Source organism: Herpailurus yagouaroundi, unplaced genomic scaffold (genome assembly GCF_014898765.1).
Source record: "Herpailurus yagouaroundi ecotype Mexico unplaced genomic scaffold, PumYag 202, whole genome shotgun sequence".
NCBI classification, from domain to species: domain Eukaryota; kingdom Metazoa; phylum Chordata; class Mammalia; order Carnivora; family Felidae; genus Herpailurus; species Herpailurus yagouaroundi.
In genome coordinates, this window is record NW_024412433.1 from 7,610,194 (window position 1) to 7,637,557 (window position 27,364).

General features: G+C 49.9%; 1 protein-coding gene across 5 annotated transcripts in view; it reads right to left on the minus strand.

Annotated features, from left to right (window-relative positions):
* DIS3L2 (DIS3 like 3'-5' exoribonuclease 2) overlaps positions 1-27,364 on the minus strand; it is a 354,030-nt gene that overhangs the window by 26,475 nt on the left and 300,191 nt on the right. For all 5 annotated transcript variants that reach the window (XM_040450689.1, XM_040450690.1, XM_040450687.1 and 2 more), the window contains one exon: positions 17,129-17,208. In XM_040450689.1, coding sequence (XP_040306623.1) covers positions 17,129-17,208 — 80 coding nt within the window. The remainder of the gene's footprint in view (positions 1-17,128; positions 17,209-27,364) is intronic.

Below are 27,364 nucleotides of genomic sequence, written 5' to 3' on the forward strand. Positions count from 1 at the left end.
CAGGGCTCCCAGGACACAGAGAGTGGACCCCGGCATTCAGAGAGGGGGTTGGTGACGGGCAGGCGTGGTGCCCCTGCCTCCATGGGCCTCACTTCCAAGTACTCCCTGCAGCCCGTCACAGGGTGACGCGAGGGGGTCCTCGGCCCCCAGAAATGCGCTGTGTCCTCTGCCATCGCAGCCCACTCTCATGGCCGGCACTCACGCCCCCGTGACTGTCGTGGGCTTCGGGGGCGGACCCCGCGTCTCGCTCATCTTCCACCTGGAGCCTGGCCTGGCAGTGCCTGGCAGGTCCTTGGGGCAGACATGGGGTCACGTGAGGTCGGCTTGGGGGCAGCTCCTAGTCAGTGGAGTGGTGCACGTGGTGCGTTCTGGGTCTCGGGGAGGCCTTGCTCCGCTGGGTTCTCTGAGCAGCTGCGTCAGTTGGCCACTTCCCGTCACATGACTCAATGGCCAGGAGCTGGGAGCCTGCTCTGAGTCCCTCTGTGGGATCTTTCCTCAGCTGGGCGCCCGCCACAGAAGCAGCGTGCTCAGAAGGGAGAGTAAATCATGTTCAATTCCTGTTCAATAAATGAGGCAGCCTCTAAGTGATTTATATCAATTGATGGCCTTTGTCATCAAGCACAGCAATTCCTTCAGGCTCTGGAGGCTTCCTGCCCAACCACCGAGAAAAAGCCACAATGCCCCAGAGAGCCGGGGAGTGGCAGTGGAGACAGATCGGGAACACTTCCCCACAGAGAGCACGGCCAAAAGCTGAGCGAGCCAAGCACGTTCTGGTTACCTGCCAGGCAGCTGCAGGAGGTGACAGCCACGGGCACCTTTCTTTAGGCTCGGAGCCAGCATGCAATCCTGTGGCTTGTTTTTTGCATGGGCTAACCTCCCTGAGAGGATCTCAGGCCTCTGCGGCCTGGGCTCTGGACTTCCATGTGCCCAAGAGAGGGTGTTTATGCAGAAGCGCTTGCTACTCTAAGTATCCAAACACGCCCTGGAGTCGGGCGCAGCCCAGCGGCGTGGAGGAAGCTGGAGGTGATGTGTCACATGCCAGGAACTGAGTGGGCATATTCATCAAACAGGGGACTGGCCTGAACATCACCAGCCTCTTCTAGAACCCCCTCAAGTCTTGGAAAGGGACAGGCCTCCTTGGGTTTAAAAACTGCCTGGTTGAGCTATCAGCCCATAAAGCTAGCCTTAGGGGTAAAAGAGCAGTCTTCCCTACAGGGATGTGGAGAAAGAGACCCGAGTTGTGCCAGAAAATTCTGGAAAAGGTATGGATATGGCAGGTAGAGATATAGAGAAAACAGATACGCTAATTCTCTCTTCCTGGTCAAAGCAGGTCACCACATGCTAAAAACAACAACTGCAGAGCTCCAAGGCCCACTGGGCCGCTGCGGCCCCAGAAGGCCCCCTAGTATGGAGAGGCTGAAGTCCACCGCAGACGGTGAGTAAAGGGAAAGGCAAAGTTGTACAAAGGACATTGAATTCGAGAAGGAGAAAAAGTTGTTTGCTTAATGTAATCCTGTGCTAAATCAACCAAAGAAACATTTACTCTCTTTAGTAAGGTCTTTGAGAGTTTCAAAGTATTTAGTTTCGAGAGTTCTCGGTGTCCTAGAATTTTCCGTCTTGCAGGGAAATCTCATGGGTCATTCTTGGGTACTTATTTGGGCTGTAAAAGGAGGGGTGTGAGAATAACGGGGGCACTCGCCCTGAGCAGGTGGGCCCAGGGAGCCCTTGCCCGCCTGGGGCCTGTTTGGGTTTGGGTCTCGACGCTCCCTGCACTCTTCCTTCCTCTCTGCACATCTCAGCACAGAAAGATTCTGAGTCTCTGCGCAAGATTCACCATCCTCCAGTTGGGACAGCTGACACTTTTATAAAGGGCTTAAGCATACAGTTCGAGCCCACAATGCAAGATGCCTGACTGGGAGGAAAGCTCTCGGTCCCCACCTCCCATCCCCTGGCATCAGACAGGAGCTCAAGTGGCAGAAGCCAGGGAAGGCCCTGGCCTGACGGGTGGCTCAACAGGTGACTGAGGAGAGCTGCAGGTACAGCCCCCAGGGTCTCAGGCAAGCAGGGAGGGTGCCTGTCAGTGTGAGACTCACAGCTGCCCAAGTCCGCTTCCATGGCAACGGAAGTCAGAGAAAGGTCGGATGGGGCAGATGTCGGTGATATGAGGAGATTTGTAGGAGGAGAGAGAAAAGATGTTAAATATACCTGTGAGGTGGTTTAACAATACTTCTCTTGGAAATCTGTGACAGAAGTGATATTTCTGTGACCTTGGGGGTTTGACATTCAATATTCTACCAGGCATTGTGGGAGTGGTAAGAACAGTCTGGGCTTTGGGTCTGACAATCTGTTTGAATCCCTGGTCAGCTACAGGTCCTTCCGTAGAATGCACAAGGCAAAACTTCCCTCACAAAGTTAAAATGAGATGTGGTCTTGTGGCAAACATTGGGTTTCTGTTCTCTCGAATGAAAATACTGATTCCATTCACCTAGCTCCTGGCCACCACCGCCACGTTTTAAACCTAAAAGTATTTCCAAACTGAAAGCTCCTCTTGGGGAAAAGGAAAATCAAATGTACACTAAAGGCAATTCCAGGGTGAGTTCCCATACTCTTATGTGAGTCTGTGGTAAAAGCTTCTCTTTCTGAAAACGTAACAGAAGATGATGGGGGAACAGAAGGGCAAAAAAATAGTTACAAACAGAGAGGGAGGGAGGCAAACCATAAGAGACTTTTAAGTGCAGAGAAGAAACTGAGGGTGGATGGGGGTTTAGGGGAGAGGGAGAAATGGGTGGTGGGCATTGACGGGGGCACCTGTTGGGATGAGCACTGGGTGTTGTATGGAAGTGATGAACCATGGGAATCTACCCAAAACCAAGAGCACAGTTTACACACAGTATGTTAGTCAATTTGACAACAAATTATATTAAAAAAAAAAACAACCCAAAACTCCTCTGTCTGTGACCAGGGACAAGACACGGATACCTGTTATCATCACTTCCATTAAACACTGTACAGGGCAATAATGTAAGAAAAAAAATACATAGTATGAGAATCAGGAAGGAAAAAGTAAAACTGTCACTACTTGCAGATGACATGAATGGGTATATAAAAAATAAAAAAGGATCTATAAACAAATGATTCAGGTTTAGTAAATAAATTTAGCAAGACCACTGGATAGAGGGTCAATACAAATAAGTTGTATTTCCATATATCAGCAACAAGGAAAAAAGGAAATTCATAAATACCATTTAAAACACTATGACAAACACCAAATGCCTAGGAGTAATCTAACACAAGATGAGTAAGACTTCTACACAGAAACTTATAAGACAATATTGAGAAAAATTAAAGATATAAACAGATATCTAAAGAAGATATAAATAAAGAACAGGATATACCACATTTGAAGAGTAGAAGACCCAGTATCTTAAAAGTACCATAAAATCCCCAATTGATTTGTAGATGCAGAGCAATCTCAATATAAATCCCAGCAAGTTTATGTGCATGTGTGTGGCAACTGGCATGTGTGTGGCAATCTGATTCTTTTTTCTTTTTAAATTTTTTTAACGTTTATTTATTTTTGAGACAGAGAGAGAGCATGAATGGGGGAGGGTCAGAGAGAGAGGGAGACATGGAATCTGAAACAGGCTCCAGGCTCTGAGCTGCCAGCACAGAGCCCGACACAGGGCTCGAACTCACGGACTGTGAGATCATGACCTGAGCCGAAGTCGGACGCTTAAACGACTGAGCCACCCAGGTGCCCCGGCAATCTGATTCTAATATTTATATGGAAATGGAAAGGGCCAAGAACAGCCTGGATGTCCTTCACAGAAGAGGAAAAGGCGGAATATGTAGCTCTACCGGAGAGCAAGACTTTTAACAAAGGTGCAATAATGAAGACATTGGCACGAGAGTAGACGTTCAGGTCCGTGAAATGAAACGGAGTGCGGAAACTGACCTGTGCGTTTACGGACCCTTCGCTTCTGACAAAAGTGGCACTGTGAGGGCAGTGGGGAAAGTCATTTTACAAATGATGCTGGTTCAGTTAGATAAACATGTGGGGAAAATGAAACTTTTATACCATATTCAAAAATCAATTCTTTTTAGAAAAAACAAATTTTTTTTACATTTATTTTTCACAGAGAGAGAGAGAGAGAGAGAGAGAGAGAGAGAGAGTGCGAGCGAGCACAGGTTGGGGAGGGGCAGAGAGAGAATGAGACACAGAATCTGAAGCAGGCTCCAGGCTCTGAGCTGTCAGCATAGAGCCTATCGTGGGGCTCAAACTCACAAACCTTGAGATCGTGACCTGAGCCGAAGTCAGATGCTTAACTGAGCCACCCAGGCGCCCCCATCAAAAATCAATTCTGATTACATTATAGATGTCAAATAGAAAGGGTAACACCATAGAGCTTCTAGAAGACAATGCAGGGAAATTTTGATGGTGAATTTTGTGTTAATTTGATTGGAAGGGGAATGCCCAGATTAAACATGATTTCTAGCCTGTCCGGGAGGGTGTTTCTGGCATGTTTATAAGCATCTGAGTCAGTGGAGTCAGTAAAACTGACCTTCCTCCCAAATGTGGGTGGCCGAATAGAACAAAAGGCAGAGGAAGGAGGAAGTCATCCCTTTTCCCCATCTCACTGCTCAGGCAAGGCATCTTATCTCTTCTTCTCCTGCCCTCAGGCTGGAGTTGACACCACTGACTTTGCTGGTTTTCAGACCTTCGGACTCTGCTAGGTTACCACCAGTTTTCCTGGTTCTCCAGCTACTAAATGGCAGATCATGGGCCTTCTCAGTCTCTACGATCACATGAGCTGATTCTTCACAATAAATCTCATTTTATATAAATATCAATATCAGTGTACTATATTGATTCTGGTTCCCTGGAGAACCCTGATACAAACAAGTCTTTAGCATTTTGCTACAGGTTTCTTAAATGGGATGTAAAAGAATTAACAGTAAAGAAAAAGATGGCTACGCTGAATATTGAAAAGAACTATATTGAAGTGTTCACTAAAATTCCACCAAGAAGAGTAAAAGAGCACGCTACTGAGTAGAAGATATTTGCAACATGTATAACCCACAAAGGACTCATAATCAGAATAGACAGAGCAATCAATCAACAAGAAAAATAGAAAACCCAGTAGAAAACTAGGCATGAGGGGCGCCTGGGTGGCGCAGTCGGTTAAGCGTCCGACTTCAGCCAGGTCACGATCTCGCGGTCCGTGAGTTCGAGCCCCGCGTCGGGCTCTGGGCTGATGGCTCAGAGCCTGGAGCCTGTTTCCGATTCTGTGTCTCCCTCTCTCTCTGCCCCTCGCCCGTTCATGCTCTGTCTCTCTCTGTCCCAAAAATAAAATAAACGTTGGAAAAAAAAAAAAAAAAAGAAAACTAGGCATGAAATCTGGAAAGGCACTCTGCTGAAAGGCCACTGCTCGTGTGTTAAATGGGTACAACCACTTGGGAAGATTGTTTGGCAGTATCCGCTAAAGGGGCTATTTTTTCTGTGACTCAGCAACTTCATTCCTAGGTACATCCTCAAGAGAAATGCATGGGTATAATCACCAAAAACATGTACAAGCAGAATGATTTATAATAACTCTAACTGGAAACAACCCAACATTAACTGAATTCACGTACACTGACAACTCGTGATGGATCTACACAAAGTCTTCCAGTGATGAAAATGCACAGACATGGCTAGATGAGGCAACAAAGATGAGCTCTCACAAACATAATGCTGAAAGAAAAAAGCCAGACATGGAGGAGAGTAGACTCAATGATTCCATTCATCTGAAGTTCAAGTCCAGGCTAAACGCATCTACACTGTTAGAAGTTATGATGTGGATTCCTCTTGGGAGGAGAGGTGGGCAGGAGGGAAGCTCCCAGGGGCTGAAATGTTCAATTTCTTGACTTGGGTCATGCTTACGTGGGTTTGCTCATGTCTAGCGCTCCTCTGATCCAGGTGAACACAATTTGAGCCCTTTTCCTATGCACGTCACAGTTCCAAAAGAAGTTTTCTAAGTGAATTTATCGTAGACATCTATTTTCACTATTTCCAGTGTGCGCACTGTGGAAGAAACCAGTGGGGTGGATGTTAAGTCCCCCTCCACGCTGTGACGTGGATTAGCGTGCCCGCACACGCGCTGACGCGTCGGCACAACCTCCCCACTGTGGCTGGCTCCCACATTTTCTCACTCTGATCAGTTCTGGCCTTAGAAAGCCAGCAGGAACTAGGGGGCTAGTGGTTTCTATTAGGGCTGAGCACCCCTGGCCCGGCCGCATGGGAAACCTCTGCTCAGGCGATTCAATCCTCTAAAGCATGACTTCAGGCTCCCTGCCTCCCCAACTCTCTCAGTAGGTAGAGAAAGCGTGCTGACTCAAATGAGCTTCTCCCTGCCCTGGCCACCTGTGGGTTGCTTTCCATTTGTGGGAGATGGGGTGGCTGTAACCCGGGGGTAACGTCGGCCGGCCAGGAGGCAGCCACGCTGACCCAGGCCTTGCTGCCCTTGCTGCCACGGACCCAAGGGCGGTCCGGCATCACTCTGTGAAGCGGATCCAAGCCCCGCCTCTGCCATGTATCACGTGGCCGAGGTAGTATCCCAGGGAGAAGGCTGCCGGCTCTACCTCTTGCTTATAGCTTGACCTTGGGCAGGGCACTGCTCAGGGAATCGGTTTCCCTCCCAAAAGAATGGGAGTGTTCATCCCGCCTTCCCTTTCTATAGGGAAATCTGAGGTCGAACGAACACCGCACTTTGGCATCCCAGGTGTCCTTGTTGCTGTGTGGAGTGAGGTGGCGGGAGGGGCCGGCGAGCCACCCACCATCTCTCTGCACGGTGTGGAAGGGAGAGAAGCGTACCCCCCACCGATCACCATCTCGATGACAGCAGCTTAAGACGAGGTACGCCTGCGTTGCGCCAGGCTGAAGCTGTGATGGGGAACGGTGAGCTCACCACCTGCACTGGGCGTGGCCACCTCCAACGGCGCGCGACAGCTGCCGGCCTGCTCCCACGAGGTCACCCCTGGCACTTCCCTCTGGTTGCCAAGCCTCCAACGTCCCTCCTCCCCCTGAGTTTGCAGCTCCCCTTTCTCCTAAGCAAGGGCTTCACCGGGAACGAGAAGGGCTTTCTTCAGGCAGAGCGGGCAGTGTCGGTGGGAGGTCTGGGGTCTCTCGGGTAACCTGCTCAGCCTGAGGAACTGGCATCAGGTCCCAGGTGCAGACATGAAGTGTCATTTGCACAGCACCGGAAAGTGTTGGTGTTGGTTTGAATTGTCGGGGCTGCCGGGAATTACCCCCTCTGCTTTTCTGAGGTGAAGGAAGAACCAGAACCCAGCAGAGGGAAACGAATTCCGCTCGCGTCGTAGCCAGGAGCCCCCGCTCTCTCGCCTGCCCCGGCGTGGCAGCTGTGAAGAGGCAGACCTCCTGCCACCAGGGCGTAAGCTGCCTTACCGCGGGGCTGCATTGGTGCGCGGAGCCCCACCTCCCGAGGCCTGCTCCCAGCTAGTGACCGTGACCTCTGACACGGTGACTCTGGCTCGGTGACTTCCCGTAGACTTGGCTGCGGCCTCAGACCCTTCCTAGCCAGTCCTTCTCCTTCCCCCTCCTCCACAGGGGCCGGACTTGCATCGAGGTCTGAAGACTCCCTCCCTGCCCTCTCCTGCCTTCTTCCCTTCTACTGATGTCGTCCTGGCACCTGCCTGTCGGCAGATCTGAGCTAACACGAGCAGTACTGCAGCGGACACAAGAAAACACACAGAAAGAGGGAGTTTGGGGACTGCTCACTCACTACCTGGCAGGCAGAGGGGCCGCTCTCCTGAGTGCTGCATGGGGGCATGGAGAGTGCCTGGCACAAAATGGCGGCCAGACCGCTCACAGATTTTGCCAGTGGTGACCTGGGAAAAAGCTTTTGCTTGACCTGGTGTCAGTCCAAGCATTTGAAAGCCTGGGAGGCGTGGTGTCCACCAGGACTGTGAAGTTGGCTGGTGACCGTGAGGTATGCCGCTGCCCAGGGACAATGGCAGACTGTGTGTCCTCGGTCAGAGGAGGAGAAGTGGAACAGTCAGAGGGGCCTCTTTGGCAGCAAAAACATGGCCACGCTTCCCTCGGGAGGCTAGCAGTGTCCCTGTGCCGGAAGACACGCACAGGTCCTCCTCTCTCCCCAGGAGCATCCCCTACCTTCTTTCTGGGCTGCCAGGCCCCTGACTAGGGTTAAGTGCCAGGATGACAGACATGCTGGGGATGTACTGGGCTGGATAAGGGAGGAAAGAGATGATACACAGAGAGTGAGAATGAGCCAGCAGGACTTGAGGGTCTTGACCAAAGGGGCCAGGAGATCAGAGGAGATGAGGAAGAATTCACGGATTTGGGGTATTTCATGGGATGTACAATTTAGCACCTTGGCAGAGACCCCAGGGGGTGGGGCACACTTACTCCTGGGGTGGTCCTGAGAAGCCCAGAGAAAATGATACTAAGGCTGAGTGACGTGGAAAGGCATGAACTGTCCTGGCGACAGCAGAGGCAGGAAGAGAGAGGCTGAGGGAAGGGGCCATGCAGAAGACCGAGCAGGGGCCCACGTTCTGTGGGAGCACCCGCGGGACACTCCTTTACCAGGGTCATCGGCACTGCACCGGTGAGAGGGACACCAGATCACGAAGGAGTCTGCTGGCAGCCTTCCTCTGTAGACCAGAGAGGACAACGGGGTGGGGGGTGGGGGGCAGCCACAGAGCTGGGCTCATTAACACTCGTCAGGATGACGGTGCCCGAGGAACTGGAGGTCAGGGGTAACGAGGCCTGAGCCCCTCTGAATCCCCAGGGCCAGCTCCTGCCAGGGTTCTTTAGACTCCAAGTGTGAAGGGGCCAGCAGATGAGAGGAGCAGTCATCTCGGGGGGGCGGGGCAGGGGGAAGGGAGGGATAATCAACTCAGACCAGAGGAGGCGCAGGCAGGGAGGCACGTGGAACTTGGGGACCTTCCTGGTGCTCCCTTGCTCCACTGTGAACAGACGTACAGACGTATGTGCCAACGCTGGCTTGAGAAGGATATGACAGCCAAGGGCTCAGAGACCTCACGATGCAGGTTTGGGTCAAACCACCAGCTAAGCTGCCAAGACCTGCTGAGGCGCTGGCTGAGGGTGAGAAGAATTTGGGAGGGACACTGAGGGGAGAGGGAGGGGAGAGGGAGGGGAGAAGCGGCGGGGGCCCCAAGTCCCACTCCAGTAACGGAGGCAGCTTGTTCCAGTAGTTTCTCCCGTGGAATCTCCTCCTTGGGAAGAGGCAGGAGCCGCAGGGGAGTTGCTCCCCACGGTGGAGGGCAGAGGCGGATCTGTGCGGCGCAAAGGGTGGGCTGGGGCCGCCACGAGGAGCGCGGCAGGGATCTCCACGCAGGACGGCTCCCACAGGATGGGAGATTCCGCCAACACGCAAACCCGGTTCGAGGCGGCTCCACTGGCTGAGCCTTGCCCGCCGGCCCTCCTTTCCTCTCCGCCTCCTTCACAGGGGCAGGCTGTGCCTGCTCGTGTTTCCTCCCTTCATCCCCCTGCACGTTTCTCACACTTAATCCTGTCTGGGAGGCTACTTGTCAGTGGACCTGAGCTGACCTGGCATGTCCTCCGTGATGAAAACAAGAGAGCAGGGAGAGAATCCCAGTGTGATGCTAAGCTCTGCCCGCTGAGTCCGCTCTGACCGTGCAGAGTGTCTTGAGACCAAGAATGCTGAGCCGGCCAGTCCCCTAGGGCAGCCCATCACGTCAGGGGGTCCTCAGGTCCAGAAAGTACTATGTGCCCAGGGGCTGGGGGAAAGCATCCAGGTGGGCTGGCAGGGTCCCAGGGCCCTGCCTCGGCCCTGGCTGTTGCCAGAAAGGCCAGTGGCCTGAGTGATGAAGTGCCCATGGGCTGCAGGGAGCAGAGGACGCGAGGACCAGTGCTGCCCTCTCTTTTGGAAGGCTGCAGTGCGCCGCTGTCCTTCAGTGTGGGTTTATGAAGGTGGGAAGGCACATCAGTTGAGGAAAATGAAGCTTCCCACAGGGAAGCTTTCTCGGACACCTCCAGGTGTTGGCTACCTGATACGGGTTTCAAGGTGCCAAAATGAGTCATCTGGCTAGTCAGAAAAAACAGAAGATTTAGTTTCATTAGTTCAGTGAACTAAGCTGTCCCACTGGCTGTGGGCGTCAAGGGGGTCTCCGGACCAGGGTGAGCCACGGGGAGGGGAGGGCACCGCATAACTACAGCCTGGGTCTGCCAGGGCCCAGGGCACGAGCCACACGGGCGGGTACAGGTGAGCACTGCGCCAGTGGCCACCTCACACGCCACCTCATTCCACTCTCCCCCAACCCGGAGATGTGTTGTCATCTTCATGTTCTCAACGGAGAGGCTGTGTCCCAGAGGGGACAATGACCTGCCCTGGAGGATGACTGGCAAAACTCAGATTTATGGTGACAAGTCAGGAGTTCCTTCTATCAGACCAGGCTGTCCACTCCCCCCAGGGGTCTGCAGGGATGGGAAAGCCCAGAATTTCCCAGACTGAGAGCTTCTGGGGCAGGCCTGCCAAGGAGAGGCTGGAACCAGAACCCCCAAGATTTATGTTGTGGAGAGAAAGGCAGGTGGTGCAAAGGCACAGCATGGGCTTTGGAATCGGCTTAGCGCTGGGGTAAAATCCAGGCTCTGCTCTTGACCACAGTGTGACCTTGAGCAAGTTAACCGCTCTCTCTCTTTTTTTAAATATGTAAAATTATGAAAATAAGATCTGTCTTGAATGGTTTTGAAATTGAAAATAACCCAGGTAAGCCCAGAGCCCCATGTTGGTGATTTGTGGGCATTTAGGAGCTGGTAGCTCCTATCACCGTTATGCTGCATGGATCAGAAACTTGAGAGGGTCTGGCATGGTTAATGCTCTTCGTAATTATCACTAGGCCTCACTATCCAAGTGAAAAACGGGAAGCGGTTGATGTAAATAACATATTTACAGAGTTAAATAAAATTTTTGCAGCTTCTTTGTTCTACATGTTAGTTCTTCAGAATTTATAAACTATCCAGTAAGATAGTTTTCCCTGATGTCATGAGTAATTTATCCTTATCATAATTGTACAACAAATAAAAAGACAAAGGCTGGAAAGAGATTTGACTCCCTTGTAGCCAGGTTCCTTCTCTAAAAGATTAAGTTAGGTCCCCCCACCCACTCCCTTCGTCAAGTATTGGTTGCCAGGTCCTGGGCTAGGCGATGGGGGCACTGAAATGAACAAAACAAGGCCCCGACCTTACAAGGGCCCAGCCCGGTGGAAGCTCAGGTATGCCTGAGCTATACCGTACTGTGCTGAACGCTGAAGTGGAACCAGACAAGTGAGGCACGGGACACTGGCCTCAGCTTCAGTGATGGCTGTTAGGGCTGGAATGGCTTCCCGGAAGACGGGATACTTGGCTGAGAGTGGAAGGAGAGGCAGATGGGTGGGAAAAGGGCTGTGGGAAAGAGTGGGGTTCTAGAAACAGGGAACAGCACGGTCGCACAGAGACATATCGCACATGAGAGGCTCAAGGTGGTCTGGTGGGGGTGGGATATAGGGGACACTGGAGCAGGCAAGGGCCTGATGGCAGAGCTATCTTGCTGGTGATGGAGGCCCAGCCCCTTCCATTAGCCCATCAGCCTCTGGGGGTCATGTGAGTGTTCACAGGGCCCAATACTACACTGGTACCCAGCAGCAACTCTCAATATGCTTGCTGAATGAGTGAGTATTCAGATTCACATTTTAAAAAGTTCATTCAGACTTCTGGTTCTGACAAGATGGTAGACTGAACTGATGTGGGCCTTGTTCCCAACACAAACACAGAGAAAAGATAGATGAAATAGATGACAAGAATAATTTAAACACAAAACTGAGCATGAGAGAATAATGGGAACATTCCCAGGTACCTGAACTAAAGAGCGAATGAAGTCAAAGGCAGAATCTTTATCATGGCAACTGAGGCTGGGATCATCAAGCTCTGATATAGTTACAGGAGCTGGGATTTTAATGCCCACAGGAGGTGGAAGGCCAGGCGGGGGACCTGGAACCGGGAGCCTCACGGAACGTCAGGGATCCAGGAAGGGCTACTGGCCATCAAACAGGGCCCAGGGAGACCCTTCTCACAGCCCAGAGGAGGTCTGTGTGTGGTGTGGAGCGGAGGTTTCTCTGCAGAAAGGAGACCCCAAGCCCGCACTGCATGTGGGTAAGGAGGCTGAATATATACCACCCAGGTTCTGGGAATCCTGAGCCAAGAGGTTCACACCAAACTGGCTGAGCCTCTGGAACTTGGGGTCCCGGAAGAACTAATGCCAAGGCGATGAAAACACACATCCGCAAACCATCGGCTCCCACGGTGAAAACAATCCCTACTTCAGATGGTCTCCTGATAAACAGTGAACCACCACCACGAGCCACCGTGAAGGCGAGGCTTCAGACACAACACGTGGGAGAATCGGTACCCTTAAGACTAGAAATAATCGAACACTTGAAAGAGGCTGTACGGGGGCGCCTGGGTGGCGCAGTCGGTTAAGCGTCCGACTTCAGCCAGGTCACGATCTCGCGGTCCGTGAGTTCGAGCCCCGCGTCGGGCTCTGGGCTGATGGCTCAGAGCCTGGAGCCTGTTTCCGATTCTGTGTCTCCCTCTCTCTCTGCCCCTCCCCTGTTCATGCTCTGTCTCCCTCTGTCCCAAAAATAAATAAACGTTGAAAAAAAATTAAAAAAAAAAAAAAAAAAAGAAAGAGGCTGTACGGATAAACAGAATAAATGAAGACACGAAAGGAACAGAAACCATAATAAAAACTAGGACGCTAAAAAACAAAAAATAAAAAATAACAGGCTGATTTTAAAAAGCTCTGAAGAGAATTCCTAAAAATTAAAAATAAAAACGAAACCCTCAAATTTGGAAGGTGTAGTAAACAGCTGATTATGAATAGCTACAAGGAGATTTGTAAACTCGAAAACAGATGTTTTCGAGGAAGTGCCAGAATACAGCACTGGCAGAAAAGAAGATGGGAAAAGGAGAGGAAAGACAGAATAACATGGCAGGTTTCTAACAGGAGTTCTAGAAGGAGAGATCGGAGAGAATCAAAGAGATAGCAGAGAAGAGTTTCTGGAATGGGAAGAACGACACTGAATCCCCAGCAACATGATAAAGACATCTACTCAGACTGAATGCAGTAAAACTGCGGAACCCCAAAGACAAAAATAAAGTCTAAAAAGCCAGCAGAACAAAAACCCACGTGAAGCTCTCTCAGCTGCAGAGGAGACAGGCACCCGTGTGGTGCTCCAAAGTCCCACAGCACTCGGCTCCCCCGCCTCCGCCCCATCAAGAGGCATCCGCATCACCCTGGTGGGACTGCCATGCAGTCTGCGGTTGACACAAACCCCTCGAGGCTGTGGAGTAGGTCCAAGTCACCGTTGTCACCGTTTGTGCCCGGCGCCTAGCACAGCACGTGGTGTGGAGCAGGGGCCAAGGGAATGCATAGTAGTTCTCATGAAGCACTTATTTGCTTTTTTGGGTCTGGTCTGCTCTGTGAAGAGATCCCCAAACCCCAGTGTGAGAAACACAACTCTCGATCAGTCCCGGATTCACTGGATTGCATGTTAAAGGCAGTGAAGCTTTCTGCAACAGGAAAAAAGAAGGTGGTCCCCAGGTCCATGGGGGTGACTGGTAGTACCTGTTGGGGTCGGGTTGCGGGGAGACCTCACATCTCTTAGGTGCAGCTTTGAACAGCTTTTGGGAGGCTGACGACATAATCTGAGTGAAAAGCTTTACTCCTCTAACCCCAGGCACACTAGGACAGCTTCTTTCCTCTAATGACCTCAAAGCTTTAAGAACGTTTATGTGAACCGTGCCCTCCAGCTCAACAAGAGGCAGGGTCCAAGTCCGGCCACATATGGACAAGTCCCAGGGCCTGTCCTTGGAACTCAGTGGCAAGTATGAGTCCCTTTATGCAGATGGAGAACAGGATGACATCAAGCCCCAAATCAGGACTACCAGGATGTTCCAGGGAAGGAAGCGTCCAGGGAAAGCGTCCAGGGTAAGGGTAAGAGCGTCCAGGGGAAATAAAAGCAGAGTGCCTATTTTCAGGGCCGCTCCATTAAAAAAAAATTTTTTTTAATGTTTATGTATTTATTTTGAGAGAGACAGAATATGAGTGCATGTGAGCGGGGGAGGGGGGGGAGAGAGAGAGAGAGAGAGAGAGAGAGAATATCCCAAGTAGGCTCTGCACTGTCAGTGTGGAGCCCAACGTGGGGCTCCATCTCACGACCTGAACCGTGAGATCATGACCTGAGCCAGAATCAAGAGTCAGACGCTTAACCAACTGAGCCACCCTAGTGCCCCAGGGCCGCTCCATTTGAAAGGCAAGACCACTGGGGAGAACGATCCAACAGCCTCCATACTCACTCACAACACCTTCTTTACTGACAGATTGAATGTGGCAGAGATAAATACTAAAATGACTATGAATTATACTGTGGGACATACCCAGATAAAAGTAGTCATTTCAATAATTAATTGTACCAAACAAATAGTCAGATACCAAGCTAATTCTTTCACATACAGAACCTCATCTCTCTGCTGCTCTTGAATTCATGTTATTGGCTGAGACAACACGGGCCCCTTAGGGCCTGGGGCGAAATATCCTCATTTCCTGAACACCACTGTTATACCAATACTGGGATTGAGGCACTCCAGGGGAAATGACCCTAAAAGTGAACAGAGAAATACAGGGCAGCGCCTAGGGGAGAGGAGAAAGTCACAGTCAAGTTCACGGGATTCTCCATGCTTCACTTCACAATTCACACATGGGGAGAGGAGTCTGCCTTTAGACAGAGTGCATCGCACAGAGCTGAGGGCCGTCAAAGACATGTGTGCCAGCCCCTTCCCTTCTCAGTACTCTGTTAGCTGCAGCGACAGCTCGCGGACGCAGCCCTGCCAGCACTGGGAAAATAGAACAGAATGGAAGTCATGAGATACATTCTGTTTGGGAAGGAGAGGCAATCAACACTTCTGTGGGCACTTTATACGATAGGCTGTGATGATGTCTTTACCATGTCAGTCCAATCCCCATGACGATCATTCCCCCAGTTACGGCAGAAGGTATCATTAGTCCCATTGTTCTTAACAGATGAAGAAACCGGAGGCTCAGACCTTAAGAAATTTGTCCACAAATTGAGAACGAACCTTCAGACTGCCTCCAAGATGAGCCAGAGAGAACCACAGAGAGGAGTCGCTGAGGCATTTGATGGCCATAGTTTCCCGGATCGTGGCTCCTATCTGCTCTCCTACACAAATGCTTTCAGTTACACATCTCTGGGGGCCAAAGCTTACCAATATTTACACCCCCTAAATTCTCCTCTTACGTTGCTTACTCTGAAAACATGCTAGGGGTTGGGGATTAGGCCAAGGAACAGAACTAGGCTATCTTTTCCTCTCGGCTCCAAAGACTACCTAAGCTGTGGCTGCCGTTGCACTTCTGAACTGCTAAGACATGAACCTAAAGGAAGGAAGGCCGGTGTCATCCTCCCACTGGACAAAAACGCTGCCAACCTTTTTCCCAAAGAGGAGGGAGTCAGGTCAGAATTGGAGTTTGTAAACCTTCCGGGCTGAAAGATGGGTTTCTGCTGCCACGGTCTGTGTGCACGGACGAGGCTGCCGTTCGCTGCCACCAGGCAAAGCACCGGCCCGGGGAGCGCAGGCTGGCACGGACGGCAGCTTACGGCTGATGTTTCTCTTACTCCCTGGAGACGCTCGCACTTGCCACCAAGGAACTCATTCAGTTGTCCCCACCAGTCCCTGGACCTAAGAAGCCCAGCCCTGCTGCTCTGATGAATTAAGCATTATGAGAAGCTGTGACGGTATCTCTGACAAAACGGCCTAGAAACTCTGGAACTCCAGAAACAGCGCCATCCAAGAGGACAGACGGTGGGGTCAGAGGGCGCTTGGCCAGTCTTTCCTAAAAGACTAATTTGGTAGGAATGGAGGGTATGCAACACTTACTGTGGCATCCTCTAAAGATAAATTACAAACAAGAATAACGCCTTGAGGGTAATACGAATGGAGATTTGGTCATGAAGGCACCCGGTTGACCCATCTTCCACCCGTAACAGAGCAAGAGTTCTTCAGGAAGGCCCGAGTTTCTCTTCTGGAACGTATAGTTCCACTGGCATGTGCCCATTCGATTCCTTCCACTGGGTAAAATTAAACGCCCAGATAGTTAAACAATTAGTCCTCGAGTCCAGGTTGAGACCGTTCTTGTCACTGACTGGGGTTCCCAAAAGCAGCAACTTGGGACAACAACTGTTGTTCGTCTGTTCTCTTCCTAGAGTAAATGTGATCGTGCGGACTCTTCCTCACACAGCTGTGGCGAGTGCCCTTGGGCAAGTTACATTCCCTAGACTTTAGCTTCGGCAAATATGACAATGATAACAATGAACGAACAACTCTTCGGGTTGCTATGAGGATTAAGTGGGATAATGTCATATCCCCAGTAGTGTGCCTGACACACAGTAGGTGCTCACTAGTAGCTGCCGTCGTTGTCCATCATCATCACTGTCATTGCCATCATCGGGCACTCGCCACCGCTTTCACGGCCTCACAGGCAAAACTACGTGGCTAGAGAGGCAGTCTGTGGGGAAGTGGAGAGGTGCTATACAAGTATGCCAGGCGCCACCTTGCTAATCCTAAGATCACCGACTGAGATCTCTGTAAGTACGCAGAAACCCCCCAATTACAAAACTCGCAAGGTAGGCTAACACAGCAAAACCTGTCCACATACGTGTAGTCAGACGGAACGACAGCAAGAGCCGAAGTCACACCGTGAATCAAGTTAGCAAGGACATCGTTGGAGACGGAGTGGGGGTGGGTCCAGAGGAAAGCTGGAGCCTGGGAAGGAAGGTCTGCTTCTGCATATATGTCTAACACATCCCATACGAGTACTTCCAGTCCCGTCTTTAGGAGCCAGATAGATTTTACAGGAGAAATACTTTTGTGCCAGCTATTTGCTAACAGAGTCCCTCAAAGTGTGGTTCTCTTCCCGACAATCCCTTTGTCGGAGAGGTCCAGTGTAAGGCAGCCCCTAGGCGCTGCCTTTCCAGGACATGGTGAGGTGACCCTCCTTCCCACTGGGTGGCTTACTTGTTGCTGTCACGGTACTCGTAGATGTGACATCCTTGAGGCAATCCAGTCTCGTGATCCAGAGTGAAAGCAAGTTTTAGCTGAAGAGAGAGAGAAGAGAAAAATAATTAAGTCTAGGCTGCATGTTTTATTCATTCGGACGGCTGAAATGAAAAAAAAAAAAAAAAAAAAAAAAAAGCAAAATCACATTCCCTCCAGCTGACATGTTGTGGAGAACCCGGGCCTGCCACCTCTGGGAAGAGCCATGCCTTACGGGCCACTGTCATCAGTGAGGACTGCTACTGGACTCTGCTTATTCATTCAGCAGGTAACCGATTATTTACTAAGCACTTACTTTGTGCCAGACACTGAGCTAGCTGATGGGGGAAGAACAGTGAAGAGAGGCAGAGAGGGGCCTCCTTCATGGTAGAGGCGGCAGATAATCAATTCACACGAATGAGTGAATGAATGAATATCAAGCTTCCAATTAATATAGGTCCTCTGAAGCAGGAAAAAGACTCCCGCGTTTCGACAGAAGTAAATAACCTGAACTAGACTGGGAAGGAGGGAAGGAGGAGGGGGTTAACTAAATTATGGGGGTGGAGGATGGGGAGAAAAGGAGATTCTCGCTGGCAGAGAGCACAGCATGTACAGAGGCCCTGATGCAGGAGTCCGGGCACTGAAGGGTAGCTGGTAAGCCAGAACCCAGTAGGTACAGGGGACATGGTGGTCAGTGATGCTGCAGAGGGAGGCCAGGGCAAGAACTTGAAGAACCTCGCTGGCCCCCTTAGAATTACCCGAATAGCAAAAGAAAAGCCTTTGGTGAGGAATGGGTAGATGACATGATCAAAATTGGGTTTTATTATTATTATTTTTTAAATTTTTTTTAATGTTTATTTATTTTTGAGACAGAGAGAGACAGAGCATGAACAGGGGAGGGGCACAGAGAGAGGGAGACACAGAATCTGAAACAGGCTCCAGGCTCTGAGCGGTCAGCACAGAGCCCGACGCGGGGCTCGAACTCACGGACCGTGAGATCATGACCTGAGCCGAAGTCGGACGCTTAACCGACGGAGCCACCCAGGCGCCCCATAGGTTTTAAAGATCTCTCTGGCTACTGTGTAGACAGCAGGCTGTAGGGTAGAGCAGGAGGCCACCCAGCAGCGCAGGTGAGCAGTGATGGGGGCTGGGGCTAAAGGGTTGGGGAGGGGGCCCAAGAGGGAGAGAGAAATGGACAGTTTAAGAATCTACCTTAGAAGTAAATGTTGAGGGGTACTTGGGTGGCTCAGTTGGTTAAGCATCCAACTCTTGATCTCAGCTCAGGTCATGATCTCACAGTTTGTGAGATCGAGCCCCGCGTTGGGCTCTGTGCTGACAGCACAGAGCCTGCTTGGGATTCTCTCTCTCCCTCTCTCTCTGCCCCTCCTAGCTCTCTCTCTGTCTCAAAAATAAATAAACTTCAAAAAAAAGAAGTAAATTCTGAGAAGTAGAGGTGACAGGACATGCAGGGTTCCATGTTGGGGAGTGGTGAGGATGGAAAAGAAGAAATCAAGGACAGTTCAAGTTTTTGACTTGAACAATCACTCAGGCGACTGTTCCACTGCTGAATCTGGGGGTGGCTAGAAAGCCACAAGTTTCATTTTGGACATATTAACTTTGAGGCACTCAGTAGCTTTCTCTGATTAGGGATGACCAGGAACGAGAATCTGGTAATGAGGTCTTGGTTTCTTTCTGGATTCTGGAGGGGAGTGCTCAGGTGAGTGCAGAGCTCCATCTGGGTTGCTGGGAAGCAAGAACTCAGGGAGGTTGTGCGTGTCCTGCTAGAGCGGAGTTGGATATGGCAGCTTTAACATTTCTAGACCTAGAGCCAATTACTAGATTTACAAATTCACTGAGTTTTTAAAGCGCCAGGGAAATTTTAACTAAAATTAACTGCACATTAGGAGGGTACATTATTATAACTTTTTTTTTTTTTTTTTTTTTTTTTTTTTTTTAACTGCAAGGCTGTTAACACAGATCTGCATCATTAGATGCTGGATGATTTTTCTCTTCCTTAGAGGGAAACAAGCTTGGAGGAATGGCTCGTCCTCTTACTGACCCAGATGAAAATACAAAAACAGAAACAAGCCCTTCTTCACCAACATGAAGCCAGGAACTTCAAGTCAAAGGCATGTTTTCCCTACAGAGCACTGCTTGGATCTTCCCAGCCCTCTTTCAGTAAAACAGAAGTTAAAAAAAAAAAGTCTATTAACTATACCGTTTTCTCTTTACTTCCCTCTTTGTAGCTGAGGCCAGGCCTATATTCATTTGGTCCATTGCAAAGACTGCACCACTTAGAAATTTTCAAATCCTTTGACTCAGTGATTGATGAATGTATGGTTTAGAAAAATTACCATAAATATAAGAGGAAAAGTTTTTTTTGTAAAACCATTCACTTCAGTATCATTTATTGGAAAGACTCTAAAAGATAAGCAAAAGCAAAGTGGTTAGGTAAACTCGACTATATAGTCACATGCAGAAGAGCAGCCATGAAGAATTTTTATTAATCTAGGAAAATATCTGGAAAAAATCAGGATGTGTACTTGATTATGTATCAAGAAAACTATGTAAAAACAGAACAAAGACCACACAGAAGAAAGACTGGAAGGAACAATGGCAACAGTGCTCCTTTCCTTTCCTTGCCTTTTCCAAATTCTTTACGATAAATGTGATGAGATATAAGCTGTAGTCTTTAGTCATAAAGGAGTTATGGGAAATTTCATTCTGGGGGATTCTTGAGGTCAAGAAACTGTGAATACAAATTTAACAGGTGAGTAAGTAGAGGTGGTGATGAGGCGGGGGAGAGAGGTATGGGACAGAAGAGTGCTCATACTTATTGAATGTAGAACTCATATTTATTGAATACCTACCAAGGAAAGGCTCTCCTTTACCCTGACCACAACCATCTGAATTAGGTATTACAATTTCCTTTTTACAGGGGAGGAACTTGAGGCTAAGAAAGGTTAAGTAATTTGTCCAAACCACAATTAGAATTTCAGCTAAAACCCACGCTCTTTCCACCTCACCGGAATTAGAGGACTTGGTAATGGTCTGGATGTAAAGCCTGCCAGAGAGGGAGGCATCAAAGATGATGTTTTAAGGTGCTCTGCCTTGGGCAGCAGGGCAGATGGTGCTGTTATGCACCGTGACAAGGAGGAATGGCAGGTTTGGAAAAAGAGCTTGAGTTTAGTTTGGGAGTGCTGATTTTAAGGTGTCTGAGAGGCATCTTAGTGGAGATGAACAGTAGGCAGCTTGTATAAACAATTCCGAACTTTATAGGCAAGACTTATCTGGAGGTACAAATTTGGAAGCCTCTAAATAATAAGTAAGATGGTGACTAAAGCCATTGGTGTGGATGAGAATGTCCTAAGAGAATATGAAGAGTCAAAATGAGGTCTTTGACAGAACAGCTGTATTTCAGAGCTGGGCAATGGAGACTAAGAAGGAGTGGTCATGGAATTTTGAGTTATGATGTTACAGGAGCCAAGAGGAGAACATGCCTTAAGGAGGGAGCAGTCAGCAGCATTAAATCCTTTTAAGAGGGCAAGTAAGGGAGGAACAAACATCCAAAACAAAGAATCCATTGGATTTAGCAACAAGGACTCTCAGGAGAGTGGTGGGAGCAGAGATCAGGGTGTGATTGGGGTGAAAAATGAGAAGATAAGGAAGTGGGGATCAGGAGCGCATGTAACTCTTTTAGCAAATTAGACGGTGGGGGCAAAGAGTCAAGGTGAATGGATTGGAACAGGACAGGACAACAGGACGGGGGCTTAACGGAGAGTGTATTGTTAGATAACAGGCTTGCTTGAATGCAGATATAAAAGACGCACTACAGAAGGAGGGCTCAAAGACAAAGGAGAGATGGAGGTAGTTAAAACATCAAGGTGTCCGAGATGACAGGAGGGACTGGAAACCAACATACAAGTGGAAGGGCCTTTCTCCACTGCAGCAGTAGGGAAGGCTGGGCAGGGATGCGGATATATCTGTGGATTTGGCGGGGGTGGGGAGCAGGATGGGGGATGGTGGTGGTTTGGAATGTTCCAGTTTGATTTTTGTTCTTTTCTGAGAATTAGGAGGTCAAATTATCCTCAAGGAATGGAGGGTTTGGTGAGGGAAGAAAAGGAGGTTGGAGGAAAGTGATGAAGGCTTGAAATTGTTTCTTTGGAGAACAGGAAAAACCGTTGACCAGGGAAGAGCACGAGGATTGCCAGGGAGCATTAACGGTCCAGCTGAGGCCACAGGAACTGAAGTTACTGTAGCAACCATCTGCCCAGATGTTGATTTTTTTTTTTTTCTAGCAACTTAGACATTGGCATGAAGAAAGTTAGGTTGGTCCAAAGCTGAGCATTTGCCAGGAAGGTTTGAGGGAAGAATAATGGAGCGAGGGAGTAGAGATACGATATTGGCAACAGATGCGCCAGAGACTCGAAGGGGGAACAGGCAAGAAATAAAAACGAAAGGGGCTGATGGGAAGGAAACAGAAAGATCCTGGTGACAGATGTCTTGTACGGAGCTAGTATTTATCGAGCGTGTTCTCTGTCCTTAATCCTCTATTTAAACAGCCCTGTGAGGTTGGTTCCTATCCATATGTTACAGAGGAGTTTTCAGTATTTAGCCCAAATTAGCAAGTAAGTTGCAGAACTAAAGTGTGATCCACACTGCTAACCACTGGACCACACTGGCCTCCTGAGTATCCATGAGGTCAAGGAGAGGAATTGTAAGAGTGTCCATGAGGGACTGGAGGCTGCAGTCAGAGAGGAAGCCGCGTCTGACCTTGGAGACGGGCAGTCAACCTCAACATGAGTAGAAATCAAGGAATGGAGAGTTGGAGGTTGGGATGAAAAGGTCCTCCATGAGAGGTGTGAAATTCACCCAGGACAATAATACATTTCCCAAACGGATCCACAAAGTGTGTCACTGTAGGTGTATAGGTGGTTTGCAGGTACCTACACAAACGAATGGGTCCAACCGGCCTATGAGGCAGACCTGGGCACGGTATCCAGCAGTCATTTCCTCCTTCTCAGTGATGCCCTAGATTTGTTCAGCTAGTTACCCTCCCACTCAGTCCAGGGAATTCAGGGAGAAGCAGATCCAGTTTCCAGGGCTGGGCCTGACAGTTCGAAGGTAATCATATACACCTTTCAGTAAGGGTCAGGAACCCAAGCCAATCAGTGCCTGGCATTTCCTGGAATTGGAATTCCCTAGGGATTGGTTCAGGAATGGACATGTGACCTAACCGAAGCCAATGAGATATGAGGGGATGTTTGCGCTTCTGGGCATGAGTGGCCAGAGTTGTTGCAACTAGCTTGTCACCAGCCTAAGAATGAAGTCAACCCACAGACGAAGCTGCCCTTAAAGACCCGCGGAAGAGCAGAGTCACAGCCTTGACTGAGCCGTGCCTGGTCTCTGTCAGGCTTCCAGACCTCTACTGTTCACTAAAAAAATTTGTTTTAATGTTTATTCATTTTTTGAGGGGGGGGGGGGGCAGGGAGAGAGGGAGGCACAGAATCCGAAGCAGGCTCCAGGCTCTGAGCTGGCAGCACAGAGCCCGACGTGAGGCTCGAACTCACAAACTGCGAGATCATGACCTGAGCCGAATTCGGACGCTTAACCGCCTGAGCCACCCAGGAGCCCCTTCTACTGTCAGACACATAATACGTCTACCCACTTCTTGGTTCCACTCTCCACAATGCAGCTGAGTTATCTTTCTAAAACACAAGCCTGATGACACTTCCCTCTTTAAATACCTTTGATGGCTTCCTTCTGTCTATATGCCACAGGTATAAAAATGAATTAAACAGCCTGGGATCTCTGGGGGTTGGCTGCTCACGTGAACAAAAATGGACTATAAAGAGGGATGGTGAGGGGGGCATGTGCTGAGGAGAAGGTGCCAACCAGGGAGGACCTCAGGGTAGGTGACGGGAGTCTTAAGGGAGAAACACGAGTCTGCCTGAACAGGGAAGGATGCCCCTAGCCCGTCTGCTCCTGCTGCAAAATTCCACACACTTCTCCCACAGTGTAGAGCTCACTGTGTGAGTTTGGGTCATGCCATGTACTTTGACTGGCCCTTCCTTAAGCTGTGACTGCTTCTAGGAGCACCCTTTCTGTCTATGCCAGCAAGACCCTACACATCCTTTGAGCTTCTCTTTGTGAAAGTCAGTCTTTCATTCTTCCCTCCTCTGGTAACTGGAGGCAGGGCCTCTCTGCCCCGTGAGTCCGAGGGCTCAGGGTGGAGAGCTTCACCAGGCACCCTGGCACCTGGTGTCCCCATCACTGGCCACCACAGGTGCTCAACGCATGTCGCTGAGCTGACCTGCTGAGACTCAGAGCATTTTGTTTACCTATCAACAACTGTCCAGTCACCCAACTCACAGCCAGAATCTCCGTCACCCTGAGTTGGTTTTGCGTCCTCTTACTTGGGTGAAGAAATCCTGCCTCACGTCTGCCCCCCTCAGTAACCGTCCCCCGATGAGAAGCGATGGCTCAGATCCCCTTGGCACCCAGGTGCTCCATCTCGCCAGCGCCTTTGAAGATGCACGCAGTCCCTCACTCAAGAATATGTACTGTGTCCCACGAGCCCAGCACAGCAAGGCAACAGGCAGGCCTACGGGCTGTGTCGAGACTGCAGGGACCCACCCGTGGAGCCGCCTGGTTTGGAATGCCCTTCGCTACGACACTTCACCGGGTCCAGCTTTCCCTTTTCCAGAGGCAGCTGCCACTAGTCAACCTTTGCCCCGGGGAGGGCAGTTTCCAATTGCACCACCTTCCTGGTGCTGGGTGAGAAGAGAAGGAAGCCCAAAAGGCAGTAAGAAGGTCACTCGGTCAGCCTTCACCAGCAGAGGAAAAAGGCCTTTCAGTGGGTCTAGTTAGAGGCAAGGCTTTCCTCTGGACAAAGGCCAGGCCCATCTCCCGTGGGCAGAAAATGGAAGAGCCTTTTACTTTCAGGGGCTCAGGCTACATCAAAGAGGAGGGCAGGGGCCGGGCAGCTAGAGTATGAGACTCCTGCTAGGACCCCTTTGGACCCAGCCCTCCTGCTCCAGGCAGGGCCCCAGGAAACTGGCAGTGTGGGTGATGAGGGAAGGGGCTAGGACTGTCGGGAGAGAACAGTCCTTCCTCATTCGCCACGGGAATGTGGGTTATAGGCCCACTGGGGCTGCTGGGCCCGCAAGAGGCTCTCCTTCAGTCCTTCTGGGCTCTGGGGGTGGGGGACGGCAAGGGGGGCAGCAGGGTCATTCTTCCTGCAGGTAGCACGGGAGAGTAAGAATGATCGGTTTAGGACTACATAAACCTCCCCAGGGAGGAAGGAATGCCCCAGGCCAAGCAACAGAGGGGTCCATGCAGCCATTTGTAACCGTTTGAGGAAATGTGACCTTATTTTGTATGCCAGCCCAGTGGAGCCAATGGACCAGATGACATTTGTAAGAATAACTGAAAAGGAATAATGGAACAGGACAAGAAAGGGTGGCTAGAGGTGGTGATCCAGATGTTCCCCTGGGCTAGTGAGCAAATCAAGCTTCAATCTGCTCAGGTGCACAGTTCCATAAGTCATGTTCCCGGAGAACCCTGTGCCCAGGCCACTTGGCATTAAACTCCATCAACTAAGGAAGATACCAGCTCAGAGCTTCTGGTACTTTCGAAAATGCCTGGCCTGACCTTGGGAAGGCCAAAAGTACATTAAGAGGTTTAGGAGTTGCCTATTTTGTCCCCAATAGCTTCAAAACGACCTCCGATGAGCAACCGGATGTCTCTGACCATGGCCCAGACACCACTTACAGGCTGCTTTGTGACTGAGCAGGGGACCTGGGAGCCAGGCTCCGGGTTCCTCTCACAGGGGTGTAGTGAGGGAGGTAGCTGGTAAAAGCAGAGTGCTGGTTCCGGAGCCAGAATCACTGTAGTTCAAACCAACATGGGTTCTCCAGGAGGCCTGTGAGCCTCCTTCAATCTGCTAGCTATTAGGACCAAGGTTCAAATGCAGGTCAAGGACCAGCCTGGGAAGCCTCCAGCCACTGCATGGTCGGCTCTTCCCCTCACAGTCCACTGGTCTTGCGGGGTGTCCACCTCTTCCTGAAGCTGAAAGTGGCAAATCCCAACATACTTCTGACATTCGGGCATACCATTTATGGCCCTCTCAACGAGCAGAAGTTACTTCTACCTGAGCCTTGGATTTGTAATTGAAAAATCTTATTAGAAGGAAATCTTCACATTCTCCGAGGTGATCTTTGGTTTTTCTTGTTTGGTTTGGCTCTTCTAAGCATTATTTCTTTTTTTCCATCTACTCTTTGCTTTCTTTTATAAGACAAAGATGCTGTGGACTTGGCTTCCACTTGGTTCACAACGATTCTATGGCAATGTATTAGGTTTCTTTCTCCTAAGTCCACTGAAGTCTTTTTGGACTTGGAGAGAGCTTTTTAAGAAAGAACTTGCTCATTCAGCAGGATTTTCCTCCCCACCCCAAGCTCTGGTTCTGACCTGGAAAAAATAAGAGAAAGAGCGAGAGGATCCTGCAGTCCTGACGCTCAACTTCCCAAACCACAAAAAAGAGCCAGTAACGTAATCATGGAGATTTCTGGCACCTTGGTCTTTCAAGAAAAATACATCCATCTGCTGGCACAGGGACCCATCAAACTAAATCCTGTGCAGCACGGAGTTCCCGATTCATTAGTGTTGGAAAGTCTATGGCGAGGCTGGCCGCCCCACCGGAGGACGCCTCCCTGCAGCGCCGTCTGTAAACCCCACAGCTGTGTTTTCACTTAAGGCCACTTCTCCTGACTCCACTGCACCTTGTTCCAGAGGCTCGTTCTACTCTCATTAAGGCTAAAAATGACAGGACAAGGATTCTCCAATGCTGAGGTTTTACTCGTCAGAAGAAAAGCTGTCTCTAGAGCTCTGGTCAACCCAGAGGGAAGGCTGCTCTTCAGTAAGGAACCCACGCTGGTCGGGTCATCCTAGGTTTGCTTCAGTTAACAAGCCTGTCACCTGACTTCTTCTGCCTGCCTGTCCTGCTGCTTCCTCTTCTGGGGGCGTCTGCATTGCCCGCCAGCAAGGCCAAGGGCAGTAGAGCTCTGGTGGTTCTTGCCCCACAGCCCCTCCTCTGCCTTTACTCCTGGGTGAGACCAGCATCTCCATTAGCAGAACAGGACACCCGTTCTAGCTTTCCTGGTCAGGCCTTGCCTGGTCACTGGGCCAAGTGTTTGCTCCAACTTCTGAGCAATGTGACAACAGTGACCGCAAAGCGCGGTGAGCAAGTCTGCATGTGTCACATTCAGTCAGAGGCAGGGACCTGCAGCCCGTCTGCTCATCCTACTCACAGCTGGAGCATTGTGGATGCTTCTCAGGGCCCTGTCCCTCCCGCAGAGCATGGCTGCTGCTTTTCTGGTACTGAAGTCAGACAATGTGATGCCCAGTCACAGGAACTATGCTCACTCCTACAGATGTCATTACTTCTGCCTCCTTTCTGTGGCAGTGGTTTTCTGTCTTTCTACTGTATTCATCTCCCTTGTTTATTTCCTTTGTCGTAAGTCTTTTCAAATCCTTTTTGGAAACTGAGGACGGTATACATAAATAAAATAAGGGTCTTCAAAATAAAAGCCAAACAAACATAAACATATGGGATCCGGGCAGGTTCAAATATAACCTGATTAAACAATGATCACGATGGTAGGCATTCAGTTCATGGAAGAAAGAAAACGGGACATTCTCATACAATCCTCAGAGCCAGTGATCAAGCTGGCTCTATTCTTGAAAAAACAGGAGAGAACAGAATGATCTTCCAGGGAATTGGCCTCAGTTTCCAGGGACTTGAGGAGTCGGGGAGTTATATAACCCCAAGCTGGGAGCCAGCAGCTCTGGCCTTGTCTCTGTTCTCTCCCAGACTCCAGGTGGTGGTAGGGTTCTACTGGCCTTAACCTTTCCACCTGTAAAATGGAGCTGAGTTCATTTACGTCATCCTTGTGGTTTGTTTTATGGATGAATGTGAGATACTTTGTAGGTTTACTGGAATAAAGTACCTGCAATAAATCCCTGCTCTACCTGGGAGAAGAGATGCTCTGAAGATTTCAGAAGGACTAGTGTTCACATCTTTAGATATTTTAAAAAATATTTGTATTTATTTTTGAGGGGGGGGAGAGGGAGAGGGGAGAGAGAGAGAAAGAGAGAGGGAGAGGGGAGAGAGAGAGAAAGAGAGAAACAAAGAGAGAGAGAGAGAGAGAAAGAGAGAAA